At 45.2% G+C, this 17,883-nt stretch overlaps 1 protein-coding gene across 1 annotated transcript in view; it reads left to right on the forward strand.

Annotated features, from left to right (window-relative positions):
- WBP1L (WW domain binding protein 1 like) overlaps nucleotides 1–17,883 on the forward strand; it is a 57,592-nt gene that overhangs the window by 27,588 nt on the left and 12,121 nt on the right. Inside the window, exon 2 of the mRNA XM_021699596.1 lies at nucleotides 16,657–16,759. Coding sequence (XP_021555271.1) covers nucleotides 16,657–16,759 — 103 coding nt within the window. The remainder of the gene's footprint in view (nucleotides 1–16,656; nucleotides 16,760–17,883) is intronic.

A 17,883-nucleotide genomic window follows, 5' to 3' on the forward strand; every position in this document is an offset into this window, starting at 1 on the left:
TTGGCCCGATGCTGAATGTAACAGGGCAACCAGAATGTTGAACCCCAGCTATTCCCTGGCCTAATAAGAGGTCTTAGGGTCTCACAAGGACAACACTGAAAATGCCACAGTGCTAAGCCAGCCTAAAGGTGCACGATGGGAGCCATCACTTGGGAGAGGGAAGAGGGAATTTGCCAACTTCTAACTTAACCCCTAACCTGCTGAATGTTAGCCAACATTACGTGATAATTTTGTTTGTTATTTGTTATTTCATCATGACAGCCACCATGAGGGAGGAGGTCTTAGCTCCTTTCTGTTGTGAGGAAACCCAAACTCAGAAGTTTTTCTCTTTAGTATCACACAACTAATGTGTGTCTATGGTGGCACCAGAGGCTGGGGCTGAGGGAATCGTGTTGTCCTCCTCTTGTATATTGCTTTGGTATGGTACCTGCACCCAAATCTGCCAGACCTTACCCCTGTGTGCCCTGCGCTCTGCCAACAACCAAGTACTGAGTCCCAGTCGACATAACCTACCCTTGTGTGTGCTTAGCCTCTCTCTACAAGGTTCGGGACAAATTAAGCAAGACCCTGCCTGGAAGGGAACTGTCTGTGTATAACGCAGCAAACACCAAAGTGACACTTGTTTGTACTGCCAGAGGTTGAAGCCAAAATCCTCATTGGCGCTGATGTGTAAAAATCTTGTAAGTGACAGCTCCATGGAGCACCTCAGTTCCCTACTGTCTCCTAAAGGTAGGAAGAGGTGATTCTTATCTTGGCCTTTTCAGATGGATTTTTTAAAAAAAGATTTTATTTATTATTTATTTATTTTAGAGCAAGAGAGACACAGCATGAGGCGGGGGAGGGGCAGAGGGAGAGAGAATCCCAAGCAGGATTCACACTCAGTGCGGAGCCTGACGCCTGACACGGGGCTCAATCTCACGACCCTGAGCCGAAATCAGGAGTCGGATGCTCAACCAACTGAGCCACGCAGGAGCCCCTCAGATGGATTTTTAAACCCCCAACCACCTCTGTTGCAAGAAGCTGCTTTTATAGAGGAATGTGGCTTGTTTTTCATCACACTCCTGTTATCAAAGCGAAGAGAAACCAGTGGACTGGACAGTAACTTAGTGGAAAAGAAGACTGTATCTGGTGATTTTGAAACTTTTATCCAGGATGGAGCCAAAGAAAACATTTACTTCCTCCAGTGATATCCCACGAGTTGGACCCACCCCCTCCCACCCCTTTTCCTTGAAGAGGTAAATTTTAGTCCAAGGGAGCAAGAATTTAGGGCTACTTTAAAAACTGCTAGAAAATTTCTTTTTCTGCCCCAATTCCCTAGCCGCCAGATACTAGTTTCTTAACTCTCCTTCCCTCGCACTTCTGGACTCTGTTGCTAATTTGTAGCAACAGTGAGTAGCCATTTCTGCGTGCCTCTGTAGCCTCTAGCCATTGCTTCTCTGGGCTGGGCTCAACTAGACTTGAATCCTGGACCTTGTAAGGGGCATCGGTTGCTGGTTGCTGGAAATGGTGATTCAGTCCTGGGAGGTGACTTGCTTGACCTATCTTGTTCTTTTACTCAGAGAGGAAGGGCAGTAGGGGAAAGCTGTATGCATTTCAGGAGACAGGGAGACATGCCTTGAGGATGGCTGGAGGATAACATAGTGACTTCTTTTCCTCAAAGTGCCGTAGGGCTTGCTGGGTCTGTGTTGCACATAAGACGTAAGTTCCCTTGGGCATTGCATCAAGGAGGCCAGGAAATTTTTATTGTTTGGTTCTCTTGCTTAACACACAACGTTCTCAAGTTCTTCCACTAAACTGTGACACATGGTCTCATTCTTGGTTTCGCATACTGCCCATCTGATCCTATGGTTTTCATCAGGGGTTTGGAGATCCCTGGTTATGTGTAGGCAGTGGTGTATTCACACCTGTGACCTTCCACTCCTCTGGGTGTGGCTCTGGAGTGTGGTGGGGAGGCCCAGGATAGGCCATGGCAGGCTGCCAGCAAAAATAGAATGTGCTATCACTTCCCCGTCTCCAGGTTCTGGATTTATGGGCCGGGCTCCGATTGCTGGGTGACGGTAAACCTATCGTGGCCAGAGAGCCAATGGGCAGGTCTCTCAGCGGTCATGCAAAATCACATCTCCGCAGCCTTGGAGGCTCCCTTCATGCCACTGCTTGTTCGTTGTAGCTAAGCAGCACAGGGAGCACGGAGAGGACTAGCCCCTTGGGTTCCTTGACTGTCAGTCGGCAGCGTCAGCACTTTTCTGAAGATTTTTGCATGTCTGATCCTTTGCTAGGGCAGGTGCACTTGTGAGATTGACATCAGTCTTGCTCCTGGGGAATTTACAGAATGGTTGGGGGGCCCATGAGGCAATCAGGCTACAAGACCAGATAGAACATGATTCTGCACTAAATCGTGTAGCGCAGTTTGGCTGGAACAGTGGTTCTAAACTACGGGCAATTTTCCCCTCTACCTGGGGGACATTTGGCGGTGTTGGGGTGTTGTTGATTGTAACCTGGGGGGTGGGGTGTCACTACCAGCAATAGTGTGTAGAGGCCAGGGATCCTACACAAAGAATTACCTGGCTCCAAGTGTCAGTAGGGCCAAGGCAGGGAAACTCATGGCTAGACATTACTGATGCATGGTGTGTCCAGTCTGCTTAGGGAGCAGTCACAGAAGTCACAGCCCTCAGGGAAAGTGGACTGAGATGTTTGAATACAGGGAAAATAGGTGTACTTCTCCCTGCTGCTTTCCAAGCAATATGTATTAACTACCTGCCCAGAGATTTAGAATCTTAACATCTTGGTTGCCCCTAATCAGCAGGTCCTATGTCTTACCAAGGGCAGGTATGGAGTTAATTTTTTATGGCCAGTAGCTAAGATCAAGCCCTTTTGGAACTGGTATTTTATCTCTTACTCCGGATAGTAATAATCTGGATAACCACTTTGAGAAGGATGGGATCTCAGTAGTGCCCAAATAACTTTATAGTTTAAAGAACAAAAAGGCTACAGTTATTTCAATAACAGGCCATATTTTAAGCCAAGTGCCTATAGCTAGGACTTGGGTCTATTTTGTGCCTATCTCTGATAAAATAGTAAATTCCCCTTTTTCTAAGTCATCAGGTGTCTCCTTTAATCTTTATTTTTTTTAAGATTTTTATTTACTTATTTGAGAGACAGCATGAAAGAGAGAGGGTACGAGCGGGGGTGGTGGTGGTGGTAGAGGGGCAGAGTGAGAGGGAGAAGTGGACTCTCTGCTGAGCGCAGAGCCTGATCCAGGATCCAGGACCCTGAGATCAGGACCTGAGCCAAAGGCAGATGCTTAACTGACTGAGCCACTCCTTTAATCTTTAAGTGTAAGGTCTTAGAGTTCAGAACGTACATTCTGAAGATTTTTTTTTTTTTAATCTTGTATCTGTTGCCAGGGAGACCTTTATTTATTTATTTATTTATTTATTTATATTTTTAAAGATTTATTTATTTATTTGAGAGAGAGAGAGAGAAAGAGCACAAGCTGGGAGAGGGGAGGGGCAGAGGGAGAGGGAGAAGCAGGCTCCCAGCTGAGCAAGGAGCCTGATGTGGGGCTCAATTCCAGGACCCTGGGATCATGACCTGAGCCAAAGGCAGACGCTTAACTGACTGAGCCACCCAGGTGCCCCAGTATTTAGCAATATTCAATCAATTTGTGATAAGCTTAGTAATTTTCCTAATTTATAGGCAGGCTATTGACAGTAAATATATGTATCCCAATACAAGACAAATGGAAAACACTACTTTTAATATTAAGAGCATTATCTTTGATATGTAACTCCATTTCTAGCATATTTTTGCATAATGCCATGCTAGTAAGTTTCTGTGGTATAGATATTGGAGTTTGTTGTTGTTGTCTACAAAATATGTTTTAATTTTAAAATTTATTTAAATTTAATTAATTAACATATAGTGTATTATTACTTTCAGAGGTAGAGTTCAGTGATTTATCAGTCTTATATAACACCCAGTGCTCATTACATCACATGTCCAGGGAGACCATTTTTAATGTGACACTTTGTCCCAGGTAGAAGTAAATAGTTTCCTTGAACACTGTCGAACTTTTTACTGGAAATAAATCTCTGGAACTGGTCTCTAGACAGACAGCAGACAAACAAGTCCCATTATTATTTCTTTTGCTCCCAACAAAACCCTGCTGCAGTGGGGTGGAACTGCTGAGGAAAAAATGGGGTTAAATTTAGAATTTTGCTTAAAGTAAGGAAGATCTCTGAGATCCCGCATGTGCTCTTCTCTGTCAAATGAAACTGTGGTGAATCTCTTTTAAAGCACCTCAGTGATAAGTCTACTGGTACCTTCCATATTTCAGATACCTTTGAAAGCCATACCTCTTTCCGGACAGAGAAGTGAGTATTTTATCTGAGCAAGAGCCATTTTCAAGATTTAGCAAAGACTTTGATGAGCTAGAACCCAGTCATATAAAGAATACTGATCCCGAAGTCAGAAGGCCAGGGTGTCCACAGTCCCGAGTCTGGCAGGTCCTTATCTATAAGATGAGGGTCGTAGCCCTTCTGACATCTTGCAGGTGCTGGGTGTTGGGCTCAAATGAGAGGCTGGCTATTAAAGAAGCTTGAAAACCTCGAAAGTCCTATATAAATGTGTGTTTTATATATATTGCTTTTATATGTGAGTGTTGTGTATATATCATCATTGCTCCAAACTATGACCCTGAGGCTTTGCCACATTGTAAGTCGTTAAAAAAAGAAAGAAGCCTGTTTATTAGATGGTACTTAATTAAGGCACACAATAAACTTGAATATTTCAGGAAGGTTTTCAGCAACAAGAACTGAAACATCAATTTTTTTTTTTAACCTAGTAGTTGGGTTATTACAAAGTTCCTCAAAGGCAAAGTCCCTATCTTATCTGTCATTTTGTGCCTGTCAGCATCTAGCCTAAAAGTTTAGGATAACCCCTAAGCATTAAATACTTTCCACTACAATTTGGGCTTTAGGTCCAGACAACTTGTTCTAGCTATGTGGCCACTCTGGGCCTTACTTTCCTTGGTTCCTGTGTGGGAAACATAAGTAAAAATGCCCAGCCGAATGCTTGATAAACACAATCACTGGGAAGAACTTGGTTTTCTCCAGCCTCTTGAGTGTTGTGGCAGGAGGTTTTCCTGATTGTCCAGAGATATTCCTCTCATGCGGCACAGAAGGGCCCTCCTCTTTGTCCAGGTCTCTGTTTCCATGTCGTGTGCAAGGTGTTGCTCGAGCGTCAGTGTGGAAAATTCATGTCTGCTGTTGATGTTTGGGTCTCTGCAGCATGCCTTAACCTCAGGGTGAGGGGATGAACATCTATTACTGCACTTGAGAGCAGGAGGAGCTAATCAAATACCCACAGGAGCCAGGCAGTGGCAGCTTGAGTGAAGCAGATGGGCTTCAGGACAGCGGGATTGTGGGGAGGCTGAGGCGGAGCCACAGCCCGTGTACATCTGTGAGCAGCCTGATAGGCTGCTAAGGGAATGTGGGCCCGGAATTTGCAAGAGAAGCTGGAACTCTGATTTCTGTATGATTCCTTTTCATTTGAAAATGTTGACCGCTAGGGACTTGCCTGTGGTTCTGCCACAGCTTGCTTGTCTCGGATTGTAATTCGCTATTCTTGAATAAACCTGTTTTCGCTGGTTTTAAAAAAGTTGACCATTAATTCCATTTTTATTTTTAAAGATTTATTTATTTTAGAGAGAGAGAGAGAGACAGAGGGGGTGCAATCGGAGGAGAGGGGCAGAGGGAGAGGGAGAGAGAGTCAAGCAGATGCTGCACTGAGTGCAGAGCCCATGAGGGGCTCCATCGCACAACCCTGAGATCAGGACCTGAGCTGAAACCAAGAGTCAGTGGCTTAACTGCGCCACCTAGGTACCCCCGTTAATTCCATTTTTTTTTTTTTTTAATTGAAAAACGGGCGCCTGGGTGGCTCAGTCAGTGAAGTGTCTGACTCTTGATTTTGGCTCAGGTCATGATCTCAGGGTCTGGGATTGAGCCCCACGTCGGGCTCCACACTTGACGGAGAGTCTGCTTGGGATTTTCTCTCTCCCCCTTTCTCTGCCCCCCTCCCTCCCTCACTCTTGCTCTCTCTCTAATAAATAAATAAATAAGTAAATAAATAAATCGTTTTTAAAAATTGAAAAACAAAATTACCATGTGGACATAGAACTCGTTAGTTAAGGGCCCATTGTGGTCTGAGGGCCACCAGTTGGCAATCCCTGCTTTCAGGCAGGAGATGCAGTGATACAATGTAGGAAGGAAAGAACCTGCCCTCATGGGACCAACTATGAACACATGATAGTTGGCTGGATCACCCTCCTGCTCTGCCTGAGTGCCACCTGCTCTGTTGAGTGCTGGTATCTCACCCCTTAGCTCTCTGCATCAGCCTTGCTGAAGATGCCGTACTTCTCAGTGCATTTATTCTGTGGCAGAAGAGGCCAGTGATAAAGGATTGCTGGGGATACCTTGAGGCAGGACTGCTTTTCCTTCTAAGTGTCCAGGGGTGAAAGAATGGCACATTAACCCAATGTCCTGAGCTGCTCCAGCCAGCAAGACCCCACAGGCCTGCATGTCTCGGACATCGACAAGTAGCCTTTAATAAAACCATGGAATATGTTGCAACTTCTGATCTGTGCTCTGGGATTTTCCTACCAGGGTCAAGTGGCTTTTTCTGAGTTTGTTATTCAGGTTCCTAATAGCAACACAGGAAATGGATTTTAATTTCTTTTTTGGCTGCTCTGTTTGGGGGCTATTTAACGAGGATCCAGTTTGTAGTGCAGCAGTCCTGGTGTGGATACGAGTGTACCTGACATGTTACTTTTTTAAAAAAAGTTTATGTTTATGATCTATTGCATGTACGTTTTTATGGAGTGAAGCAGAAAGCATATGAATGATTGTATAGGCCTTTATTCTAAGTGGGTACTCTTGGGGGTGACTTTGGGATGTGTTTGGGATTCTAGAAAAAGAATATTAGACCATTCCACTTTTAGAGGCAAGAACTATGTATATTGTACGTTTTTATAAATCTAGGGCGGTGGTTCCCAAACTTGAATATATATAAGCTGAACCCCCGGAAGTTCTTAACCTATATTCTTAAATACACCAGGGGATTTTTGGGCCCACGGACCACACTTCAGGAAACGCGTCTCTATTTTGTTCCATTTATTATCGAAGTGTGTTCTTTGCTACCTTGGGGCAAATTCACTATTCGTGAGATGCCATGATTCATTCCGATTCACTGTTGCCATCCTCACCCACTGGGGCGTGCCAGTCTTTGGGAGTCCCCAGACAGAATTGTTCCATGAGACCCTCATAGGCGGAAGTCAGTGGACCCTTGCCGCTGCTACAGCAGGGGTCCCCAGGACCCCCCTTCCACAGTGTACGCTGCAGCCACATCTTGAAGCAGCTGCCGCCCACATTGGTTCTAGGCTTTTCTCCAGTGTTACTGGCTCCAGTCTTTGCAGCTAGAGAGTGGGAGGCTGGGTGCTCTCTAGCCCAGGGAACTGGAGGCTAGAGCCCTTGGAGGTAAAACATACTATCAAATGTGAGGGATGAGGCTGAATCTTATCAGATTAGATTTATTGGCTTGTTTAGGGGAACCTGCCCAGCCTACTTGTCCTCCAGGAAAATTACTGAACTCAACCAAACAGCATAAAAATTGATTCCTAAGATCCCAGTGCATACAAAGCAGTGTCTGGGTTAATTTCTTAGCAATGGCTTGCCCTTTATCAGAAAGAATGAAACGGAGCTCTTTTAGGTAGGAAAGATTAAAGGAGTAATTGTCATGTATAGTTCATATTGTGAAGGATACAAAAGTAGTACGTGACATGCCCTATCATAAAAAAAAAAGGGGGAGATTAGACTAACCTGTAGGAAACAATAGGTCAGGACTCCTACTGGATCATTCCTCTGCCTGAGTTTACTTTCCTTCATCCCCCAACTCTTCTGTAATCTCTTTACATCCAATTGAAAATGTGTGCCTTGAATGATTCTACTTATTTCCCTCAGCTCTTCAAACAGCTTAAAATCATTAGTATTAGGAAAAAACTGGTATTAACTTTTTTTTTTTAAGATTTTATTTATTTATTTGACACAGAGAGAGCGAGCGAGAGAGCACAAGCAGGGGAAGCAGCAGAGGGAAAGGGAGAACCAGACCCCCCACTGAGCAGGGAGCCCTATGTGGGGCTTGATCCCAGCACCCTGGGATCATGACCTAAGTGGAAAGTAGACACCTAATCAACCGGGCCACCCAGGCGCCCCTTACTGTAAAATATAGGTGTAAATCCACAAAACTTTAAAGAGTGTTTTTTATGATCACCTACAAATCTTTTTTTTTTAAGGACGTGGGCCTGAAAGTGCTGCATTTTCAGAATTCGAAGACTCTAAGATAGAATAAAAATAGCTAATTCTAAGTTAAAGTTGCTTGCTATCTTTTCTCATTTAGCCATTTCAAATCTGTCTTGTTTATGAAGACTCTGTTGCCCTTTGGTTATAGAGTATTATCAAAATCAGATAGAACTCTGGTTCAGTAGATGTATAGTGCTAGAATTTGGTCTACTTTCTAGAAAGCCATTCCTGGTTCAAGACTGGAAGGAAATTTGATTTTGTTACTCTGTAGTAGCAGTCACAAAGCAGGGAGACAAAAAAAGGGGTGGGGGAGTCCCAAGTTGAAAAGTAATCATAAGAATTGCAAAAATATTTTGATATTACTCATATATCCAGCAACATTATAGCCAACGATGAATTTATAAGCTATGGTATTTTAACTGTTGTGCAGGGCATACAAGGCATGGCCTCTTCCCAAATTCTCAGTTATTCTTTTCACACTTCTCTCCCTGAGATTCACTGTACTCAGCCACACTAGCCTTCTTTCTTTTCCTTGAGCACAACAAGCTCATTCCTGCATTGGTGTCTTTGCATGTACTTGACATTCCCTCTGCCTGGAACATTGTTCCCAGAGGTCTTCTTCATCTGGGCCCTTCTCATCATTCAGGGCTCAACTTAGCTGTCACCTTCCCAGGAGGCCTTTCCTGATTGCCCCATCTAAAACCTTTTGTCCTGTTACCTGTTTTATATCCTCATGGAGATTATTACTATTTTAAATTCTAATTTAATGTTAATTTTCAGTCTTCCCCACTTGAACATGTTTAGGATCTTTTTGTCGTTGTTGTTCTGTAGTTCCAAACAGTGTGCCCCTGTATGAGTTTATTATTGTCTGAAAATTCCATATCTTTAATCAACTTTGGGAATTTTTCAGTTATCTCTTTATCACATCTCCTCTATATTCTTCTTCTCAAGCTTCTTATTCTCATTTTCCATTTCCATGGTGTCTTTTAATTGGTGGAAGCCCTTTGCTGGGTAATTTTCTCAGATCTGTGTCCCAGTTCACTAATTCTCTCTTTAACTTGGTCTGATCTCTGTGTAATCAATCTGTTGAGTTTCTAAATTTCAATAATTATTTTTCTGTACCTTTTATTTTTTCCCCCAGTCTGCTCAGTCACTGTTTTCTTCAGTATGTTCATTTCTCATGTTTTTCATTCTTTCTTTTTGGTTTCAATAATTTGAAACACGCTTATATATTATAGCTTATCTGATCGTTTTATTAATTTTTTTCTGAGAGTCTTATTTGTTGAATTTCCCGAGTCTTGTTTGCGATGGCTTACTTCTGCATAAGTTTTTGTATTTTCTGTTGTGAGTTCATCTTCAACAGAGCTATTTATGGGAATCATGCCCTGATTGAGGGTAGGTCTCAGAGTTTTGTATTTCTTTTGCCAAATGTCACAGGGTTATTGCAAGCCTGAAACCACTTTTTGTGTTCAATTTTTGCCTTGGGGATTTTCAGTTCAAATCTCAAATTAGCTTATGGAAAGACCTGTGGTTACAGATTATTAAAGCAGATGCTTTTTTCCTCTCAGTTCAGAGCTTTCTTTTTTTTTTTTTTTAAAGATTTTATTTATTTATTTGACAGAGAGAGACACAGCGAAAGAGGGAACACAAGCAGAGGGAGTGGGAGAGGGAGAAGCAGGCTTCCTGCGGAGCAGGGAGCCTGATGCGGGGCTCGATCCCAGGACCCTGGGATCATGACCTGAGCCGAAGGCAGACGCTTAACGACTGAGCCACTCAGGCACCCCAGTTCAGAGCTTTCTTATTGTCACTGTGTGCCAATAGGCTAATTTTTTCCTAGTCTGCTCTGTCTTTTTGAGGGTCCTCATTGTATATTGGGGCTCATTTTCAATTTCCTGTTTTCAGGTAGGCCCAAGAGCAATAAACAGCCTCCTTTTCCAGGGCAACTGAAAAGGCCTGACCTCATTTACCACTGTACTTTTTAGTTCCCCCCAACATTTTTGACCCCTGAGGATCTTCCTTACTTTCTTGCTAGCTCAGCTGTGTAATTAAAAGGATATTGTTATATAGCCGCTATTTCTAGGAGTTTTGGCAAAGAAGAATTTTTAAAGTTACCAACCTAGCTCTCTTGCCACAGCAGGACCTCTTCTCCCAGAATCTCTTGCTCATTGCTGTAGCTATAGTATCCAGCACAGTGCCTGGCACGTGGGGAGGGATATCAATATGTATTTGTTCTTTGATTTGTGGAATTGGACATTTTGATTAGAAACTGTTCCTTCTCGGGGCACCTGGGTGGCTCAGTTGGTTAAGCGTCTGCCTTTGGCTCGGGTCATGATCCCAGGGTCCTGGGATCTGAGCCCCACGTCGGGCTCCCTGCTTGGTGGGGAGTCTGCTTCTCCCTCTGCCCCTCCCCCCGCTCATGCTCTCTCTCTCTCACTCACTTTCTCTCTCTCAAATAAAGAAATAAAATCTTTTTTTTTTTTTTTAAGATTTTATTTCTTTATTTGACAGGGAGATAGCAAGAGCAGGAACACAAGCAGGAGGAGTAGGAGAGGGAGAAGCAGGCTTCCCGGTAAGCAGGGAGCCCGATGTGGGGCTCAATCCCAGGACCCTGGGATCATGACCTGAGCCGAAGGCAGTTGCTTAACGACTGAGCCACCCAGGTGCCCCTAAAGAAATAAAATCTTTAAAAAAAAAGAAAAGAAAAAGAAACTCTTCCTTCTCCCTGTAGGGAAAGCCAGAAGTGGCGCTCCAAATTCATTCATATCCAGCAGCCAAGACTGTGTCGTGTCCTATGCTTTAACACCTGTGAACAATTTCAATTTTCCTATTTTTTACTTTTAAACTCTAAAACTTTGGTGCTTTCCTAAGGACCTGAAGATGCTGTTGCCAGTTACTAGTAGGGTTTTCCAACCCATAAATTGGCAGATTAAAACCATCCTTGGGGAACCATTACTGCCTAGTGTCTCTCTTTATGCTGGCGCTTGGAAAGTTCTTATGCTGATTAATTGACCTTTACAGTGGCTTAGCTGAGAACAGCAACTATAAGAGATGGAAACTGTTGAGGAAAGTGTTGTTAGTCCCACAGTTTATGTTGCCACAAAAGAGATGAGATGATTTTTTGCGTATGTGCAGAAGGTATACTATTCATCCTTTTCCGTTGTAAAAATGTTCTTTCCAATTCAGTGTTGGTCTTGCTTGGTTCTTCTTTGTGCCTGTGCTTTTTGTTTGAGGACCATGTGTGCCCTGTATCTCGGAGCCCGTCACTGTGAAATCTGGGCTGAAGACACATACCTGTAACAAACGAGGATGCTGACGGTCATTGCCACGGTCATTCCTGAGATGAGAGACCTCAGCATGAGAGCATGTGTTATTCACACGGTTTCTTCATGACAAGTTCTACATTTCTAGCAATTTTTTGGCTATGCAGTTTTGTGCAAATGAAAAAATGACTGGGAAGGAGCTATCTTTAAAATGCAAATCTGATCTCGTCACCTCCCTGCACAGTCTGGTCCCCACTTACCTAACTTCTCTACCTACTTCTTCAGCCATCTCCTTTTAGTTAAAGGGCTTTGCTTGTACCATCTCCTTTGCCTAGAATGTTCTCCCCATCCCTCTTCCCTGGTTACTAATTTTCTAACCATCTTGGCAATCTCCGTTCAAGCTTACCTTTGTCACAGAAGCTGTCTGGACCTTCATGACTAACTCCTAGGTCTTATCTCTTGTAAACTCTTACCAAATCATATATTTTTCTCTTGCTAGTTGTAGTTCCATCTGTGTGATTACTTTATGATCTTTCACTAGACTGCAAGCTCCACGAGGACAGAGAGCATGACCATTTTGACCATTTGCCCATTGTGTTCCCCATCCAGTTCATTGCTGGTACAGGGCAGGTACTCAGTAAATGTTGAAGGAAGGAATGAAGGTCCCACATTCCACACTGGGATGAAACAGCATTCTGCTTTTCAAAAAATCAGTATACGAAGAAACAACATTTCAAGCAAAAAAGGGAGGAGCCCTGAGCATGTTGCCCCTCCTCGCTGTCCAGTAGAAGATGAAGTATCCTCTTCCCAAAGTCAAAGAGTTCCACAAGGGCAGGGTCCTTATTTTTTCCTTCAAAGACAAAAATGTTGATTTTGTTTGGTTTGGGGCTTTCAGTGGGTTTATTTAAGCAACTGACGTATGAAAAGTAACTGAAGAAGTATAACCTCATCCAAGGCAGCTAAAGCTTACTAGTTTTAAAAAGCTTAGGCTCTGGGGCCAAATGAAAGAGATTGAACCACTCCCTAGCTGTGTGACCTTAGGCAAGTTACTCAGCCTCTCTTGGCCTCAATTTCCTGATACTACTCACTTCATAAGTTGCTTTCAAGTTAAGATTAAGGAATACGTGTAAGGCATTTAGAACATGCCTGGCACATAGCAGGTGCTCAGTCCACATTAGCTATATTATTCACCCCAGGTTGAATAGCCGATGTTTTTTTAAGCAAACCGTTATGCGCCAAGCCCTGTGCTCATACTAGGAATGGGTTAGGTAGGTGAGGAGACAGAGCTCCTGCCCATAGGGAGAGCACAATTCATTCTTTGGTTCACTCTCTGGAGAGAGGGAATGGGAGGGATATTTATTGCCCACTCCTTAAGGCTTGGCCTGAACAACATAATATGTGTAAAGTGCTTGAAGATGCTTGGAAGCAAGGCAGAGAATAATCTTCCATCATAAAAAGTGTTGAGAATTTTTCATATTTGAACTTTATCCACTGCATTCTCTCTGGTTGCTTTTTCTGTTCTTCATGAGTCTGGAGCAACCCACGTTGCCGGTGAACTTCCCTCTTGCGAAGTAGTTCTAAGTGAATGCAGAGTGCCGTTTAGATGGTCTTTCATGCCCAGTAATAATGGCTCACAGAGTAACATTGATATTAAGAGCTCAGAGAAGTTAAGTAACTTACCCAAGGTTGCACAGTTAATTAATAAGCCCAGTATAAGAGCTGTGTTTTAGACCCAGATCTGCCTGCTTCTTTTTTTTTTTAAAGATTTTATTTATTTATTTGAGAGAGAGAGTGAGAGAGAGAAAGAGCACAAGAGGGGGGAGCGGGAGAGGAAGAAGCAGACTCCCTGCCGAGCAGGGAGCCCGATGCGGGACTCGATCCCGGGACTCCAGGATCATGACCTGAGCCGAAGGCAGTCACTTAACCAACTGAGCCACCCAGGTGCCCAAGATCTGCCTGCTTCTTAACCGTGTCTTCCTCACAGGTCTCTGGGAGTCCTCCAGGTAATCCATGATTAGGCTCCTTGTATAGGGAAGGCTGGAAGAGCACCAGGCAGCATTTGCACACTGCTATTCTTTGCTATCTCTTTGAATGAGAGGAGACAGATTTCAGGAGCCCTTGTGTTGACTCAAGGCCGCTGTGGGAGGGGATGGGAGGTGGGTAGGCTAATAAAGACTTAGGGTTGAAGGAGACATTGGAGAGCATCTTTAACTCCTCCTAGAGCTCCTGTGTCCATGTCCTGGTCCTCCATAGTGAAGACCAAACCCAAGAGAGCCAGGGCCAAACCCTAGGCTCCGGGATTTTCCTTTCCTACCAGCAGGTTTCTGGAGGAACTTACCTTGGGACTCCCCATCTCACGTACCCTCCTGCTCCTCCATTTCTTCCTTGCTAAAGGTGCATGAGCCCACTTCTTGTCTTCCTTAACCACCCACCCGCTTTCCTTCCTCCTGTGGCAGAGAACGACAGTTTCCATCACCAAGACCATCCCAGGCAGCCTGCAAACTCTGTCGGGGGGCAGGGGAAGGAGAACAGGGGTCAAGATCTACTGGGTAGAAAGTGTTTGAGGAACACTGGATTAAATGATGCTTCTAGAGTTCGGCTCTCCCTAGGAAGGTGGAGGCAGAGCAGGAAAAAAGAGCGGGGTCCTGTTTAGACCAGGCTTCCTGTGCCGGGGGATAGAAAAGCCAAGAGAAAAGCTGACACCAGTAGGTCATGAGGATACCACTTGTTTAGATTTCAAATGCGTTCCATTCCATGCCACACTTAGGACCAGTTGGCTGCCTTGTGTTCACAGCCTGGACCTCATCTGGCGAATTTTTCCGAGGCAGAAGTGTCACTGGATTCTTTCATGTGTTGGAGTTGTAGGCAGCACAGCCCCTTTTAGAAACTATGTGGACACTTTGAACTGTGGTCTTGCGAGCCAGTGCCAGAAGAATGGCATTTTGGGGCCTGGTAAACTTGGGAGAAACTTTTTGATGTCCTTATGAAAGCAGCATTTTGCTCTGAAGTCAGGGAGGGTGTGTTCTAGCAAAAGAAGCGAGCCCAGATCTGCCTTCTCCTCGTGCACCAGGCCTCCGAGGAGACCTGACTGGACACCCCCCACCCCCCCGCCTCCATTGTGCTTATGGTGGACGTGGGAAGAGGCAGAGGTGGGAAGAACTCTGTTGGCGATGTTGTGAAACCCTCACTGTCAGAGCTTTCCAATGCCTTTCCCATGTTTCCTTCTTCTCAAACCCCTTTACACAGGGCCATAAGGCTCTTAAAGACCAGGAAATGCCTGAGCCTCTGGTGGCAGAGACCTGCACTGAGCCCGGGATCTGGTCTTTAGCTGTGCCCTGTCCCTGTGACGTCAGGCACCTGAACGGTCTCTACCCAGCCTTAGCCCTGTGGCCGGTTGCCGGAGTGCCTTGTTTATACCCTTGGCCAAGTAGACAGTGTAGTGTAGAGCAAGGCCGGGAGAGGAGGAACTGACCGTGTGACTTAAGTTTCCACTGGCAGGCATCCGCCCGGATGTATGCTGTGGGCAGGGTCAGCCTGAGTAGCAGCAAATACAATACTGTGGTTTTAGTTTCTCTGCTGAGCAGGGTTTTTTTGTTTTTGGATTTTTTTTTTTTTTCCTTCTTAACCCTGAGCTTCTTGAGGATGGGGACAATGTCTTATTCATCTTTGTATCCCACATACCCAACACAGTGCTTGGCACAAAGACAGTGTGTCCAGTAAATGGATGTGTTACTTGTTTAGAATAAACGTTGAAAGCCACATGGAGCACCTGAGACTTAGAGGTCTCAGCATATGTGTGGTGGGGTCCACAGTACATGTGGGGCTGAAGTTCAGGTTGGCTGGTGGGGGTCTCTCATATCTTAAATGTGAAATATCAAAAAACCGTCTTCACTCCATCCCCATCCACCAGGGCTTTGAATAGAATTTGGCACACTTCGGGGTTGTTACTCAGCAGTGCCCTTTCTGGAACTGTCCCTGACAAGGCACAGTGTGAATCCTAGGTCCAGTCAAGATCATTAAGAGATCATTTGATAAGCAAAAAATTATCTAGCACATTGAAACTGGATGAGGTCAACTGGGCAGGTAACCCCTTTTCTTTTTTTTTTTTAATTTTTTTTTTTTTATTTGCGAGAGAGAGAATGAGAGAGAGCATGAGAGGGAGGAAGGTCAGAGGGAGAAGCAGACTCCCTGCTGAGCAGGGAGCCCGATGTGGGACTCGATCCCAGGACTCCAGGACCATGACCTGAGCCTTAGGCAGTTGCTTAACCAACTGAGCCACTCAGGCGCCCGGTAACCCCTTTTCTTAAGAGTGAAGAATTTTAGTGGCAAGTTAACTTGGCCCTCTTTGGAATCACCCTGTAATTAACCTTGAACAGTGTGTGTTTTGAAGGACGGAATGACTGGACTCAATGCTGATCCTAGAATATGTACTGCATTAATTGGTTCCAGGAACTTTCACAGAAAAGCCGGTTTTATTTAAAAAGTACTGCTAATTACACGAGAACCATCATCTTTTTACCAGCTGAGTGTAACACCGGAACATGAAGTGTTTCTGCTTGGACATAAAGAAAGTGGGGCATCCGTTTCCTTTCTGAGGAAAGCTTCGCTCTTTACCAGTCGGCTTTGTGTGCCGAATCCTCTTCCCCCTTTCATAAACCTTTGTTTTTTTCTTCAGTCTGCTGCTGTTGTGGGTTCTAATTTTTTTTTTCTTCACGGAATGAACATTGATCTAGACCGTCTTGGTGGAGGGTGGGCAGACAACCAGGAAGAAGGGGATGAGAAGAAAAGTGGCATTTAAAAGCTGTAATTTCAGGGCGCCTGGGTGGCTCAGTTGGTTAAGCGACTGCCTTCAGCTCAGGTCATGATCCTGGAGTCCCGGGATCGAGTCCCGCATCGGGCTCCCTGCTCTGCAGGGAGTCTGCTTCTCCCTCTGCCCCTCCCCCCTCTCACGTGCTCTCTCTCATTCTCTCTCTCTCAAATAAATAAATAAAATCTTTAAAAGCTGTAATTTCATATGCTAAATTTTTTTTTTTCTTTTTTAGGATAAGGAAACCTGTGTGGGTACCAACAATCAAAGCTACATCTGTGACACAGGACACTGCTGTGGACAGTCTCAGTGCTGCAACTACTACTATGAACTCTGGTGTAAGTCCTTGCCCTCCGGGGGGTCGCTCGCACCCCAGGGTCCTCCTGGTTACTGTCTCCACCCGTTGGGAAGCAGTGGGCTGGGCACCTTTTCTCATTCTCCCGGGGGCAGTGTTGTGAGTAGAATCTGTTGCTGGGTTCCAGAAGCACGTCCTCTGTAGAGGAGGAGTGGTCTGGTGCTCTTCAAGCACCAAGGGCTGACGACTAGAGAATAAGGTCTGAGCCTTCTGAAGAGGCCGTGGTTACCAGGTCTGCTGCGGAAGCTCCCACCTGGGCTTCTCTCTGATGCCCCCTCTAGTATGTGCTGAGCAGTGACAACTCACATCCTTCCATGGCCCGCCGGACACCCAGGCTTTGCTGTCTTTGCAAAGAGAGGTTACAGCAGCCACGCCGCTGTGAATGCCAGGCTAGGCTTTGTGGATAGCTGTAATGCCATTTTCTTGTGAAAACCTTAACGGCTTCCAGAATTCCCCACAGAGCATCAAGGAGCTGCCTCTGTGTCTGGTCCCTGTCAAAGGGATCGCTCCCCTAGGCCCCTGCTCATGGAGCCCTCCCAGAGCGAGGGAGTCTAGAGGTTTAGCCCCCCCTGTTTCTTTCCCAGTTCTCAAGCTGAAATGTCTGGAGGCTTGCTTCTCTGGTCCATCTCCCCTGTTAACTCTCAGCTAATTGCTGCGTGGAAACAGTCCTCATCTCGCCACTGGTTTGGTTGAGGCCATGAACTTGTACCTTCAGACTTGCACAAGGGTGGTGACATTGGCACAATCTTCAGGGACCTAGCCAGGTTCAAGGGTTTCACTAACACGCTTTGCACTTCAGTCTTCTCGATGCTCTGATGAGACACTACAGGATGCTGCTGGACAAAGAACAGGAGGACAGGAGAGTCCTTAGGGCAGAGAGTCCCCAGGTGACCAGCAGCACGCTGGTTCACAACTGTCTGTAGAGAGGAGAAATGGTAGCCTGTTTCCCCAGATAGTTCTAAGCCCCCATCACTCCCTCCATTTGGAAACAAACTGGGCTGGTTTGTCAAAGCAGGCTTTTCCTGCCCCCGTCACCCTTGTCCTTTCTCCCCTTCTCTGATCTCCCCACTCCTCCCGCATTGGTGATGTGGTCAGAAGGCAGCTAGA

The sequence above is a fragment of the Neomonachus schauinslandi genome, chromosome 6 (genome assembly GCF_002201575.2).
Source record: "Neomonachus schauinslandi chromosome 6, ASM220157v2, whole genome shotgun sequence".
NCBI classification, from domain to species: domain Eukaryota; kingdom Metazoa; phylum Chordata; class Mammalia; order Carnivora; family Phocidae; genus Neomonachus; species Neomonachus schauinslandi.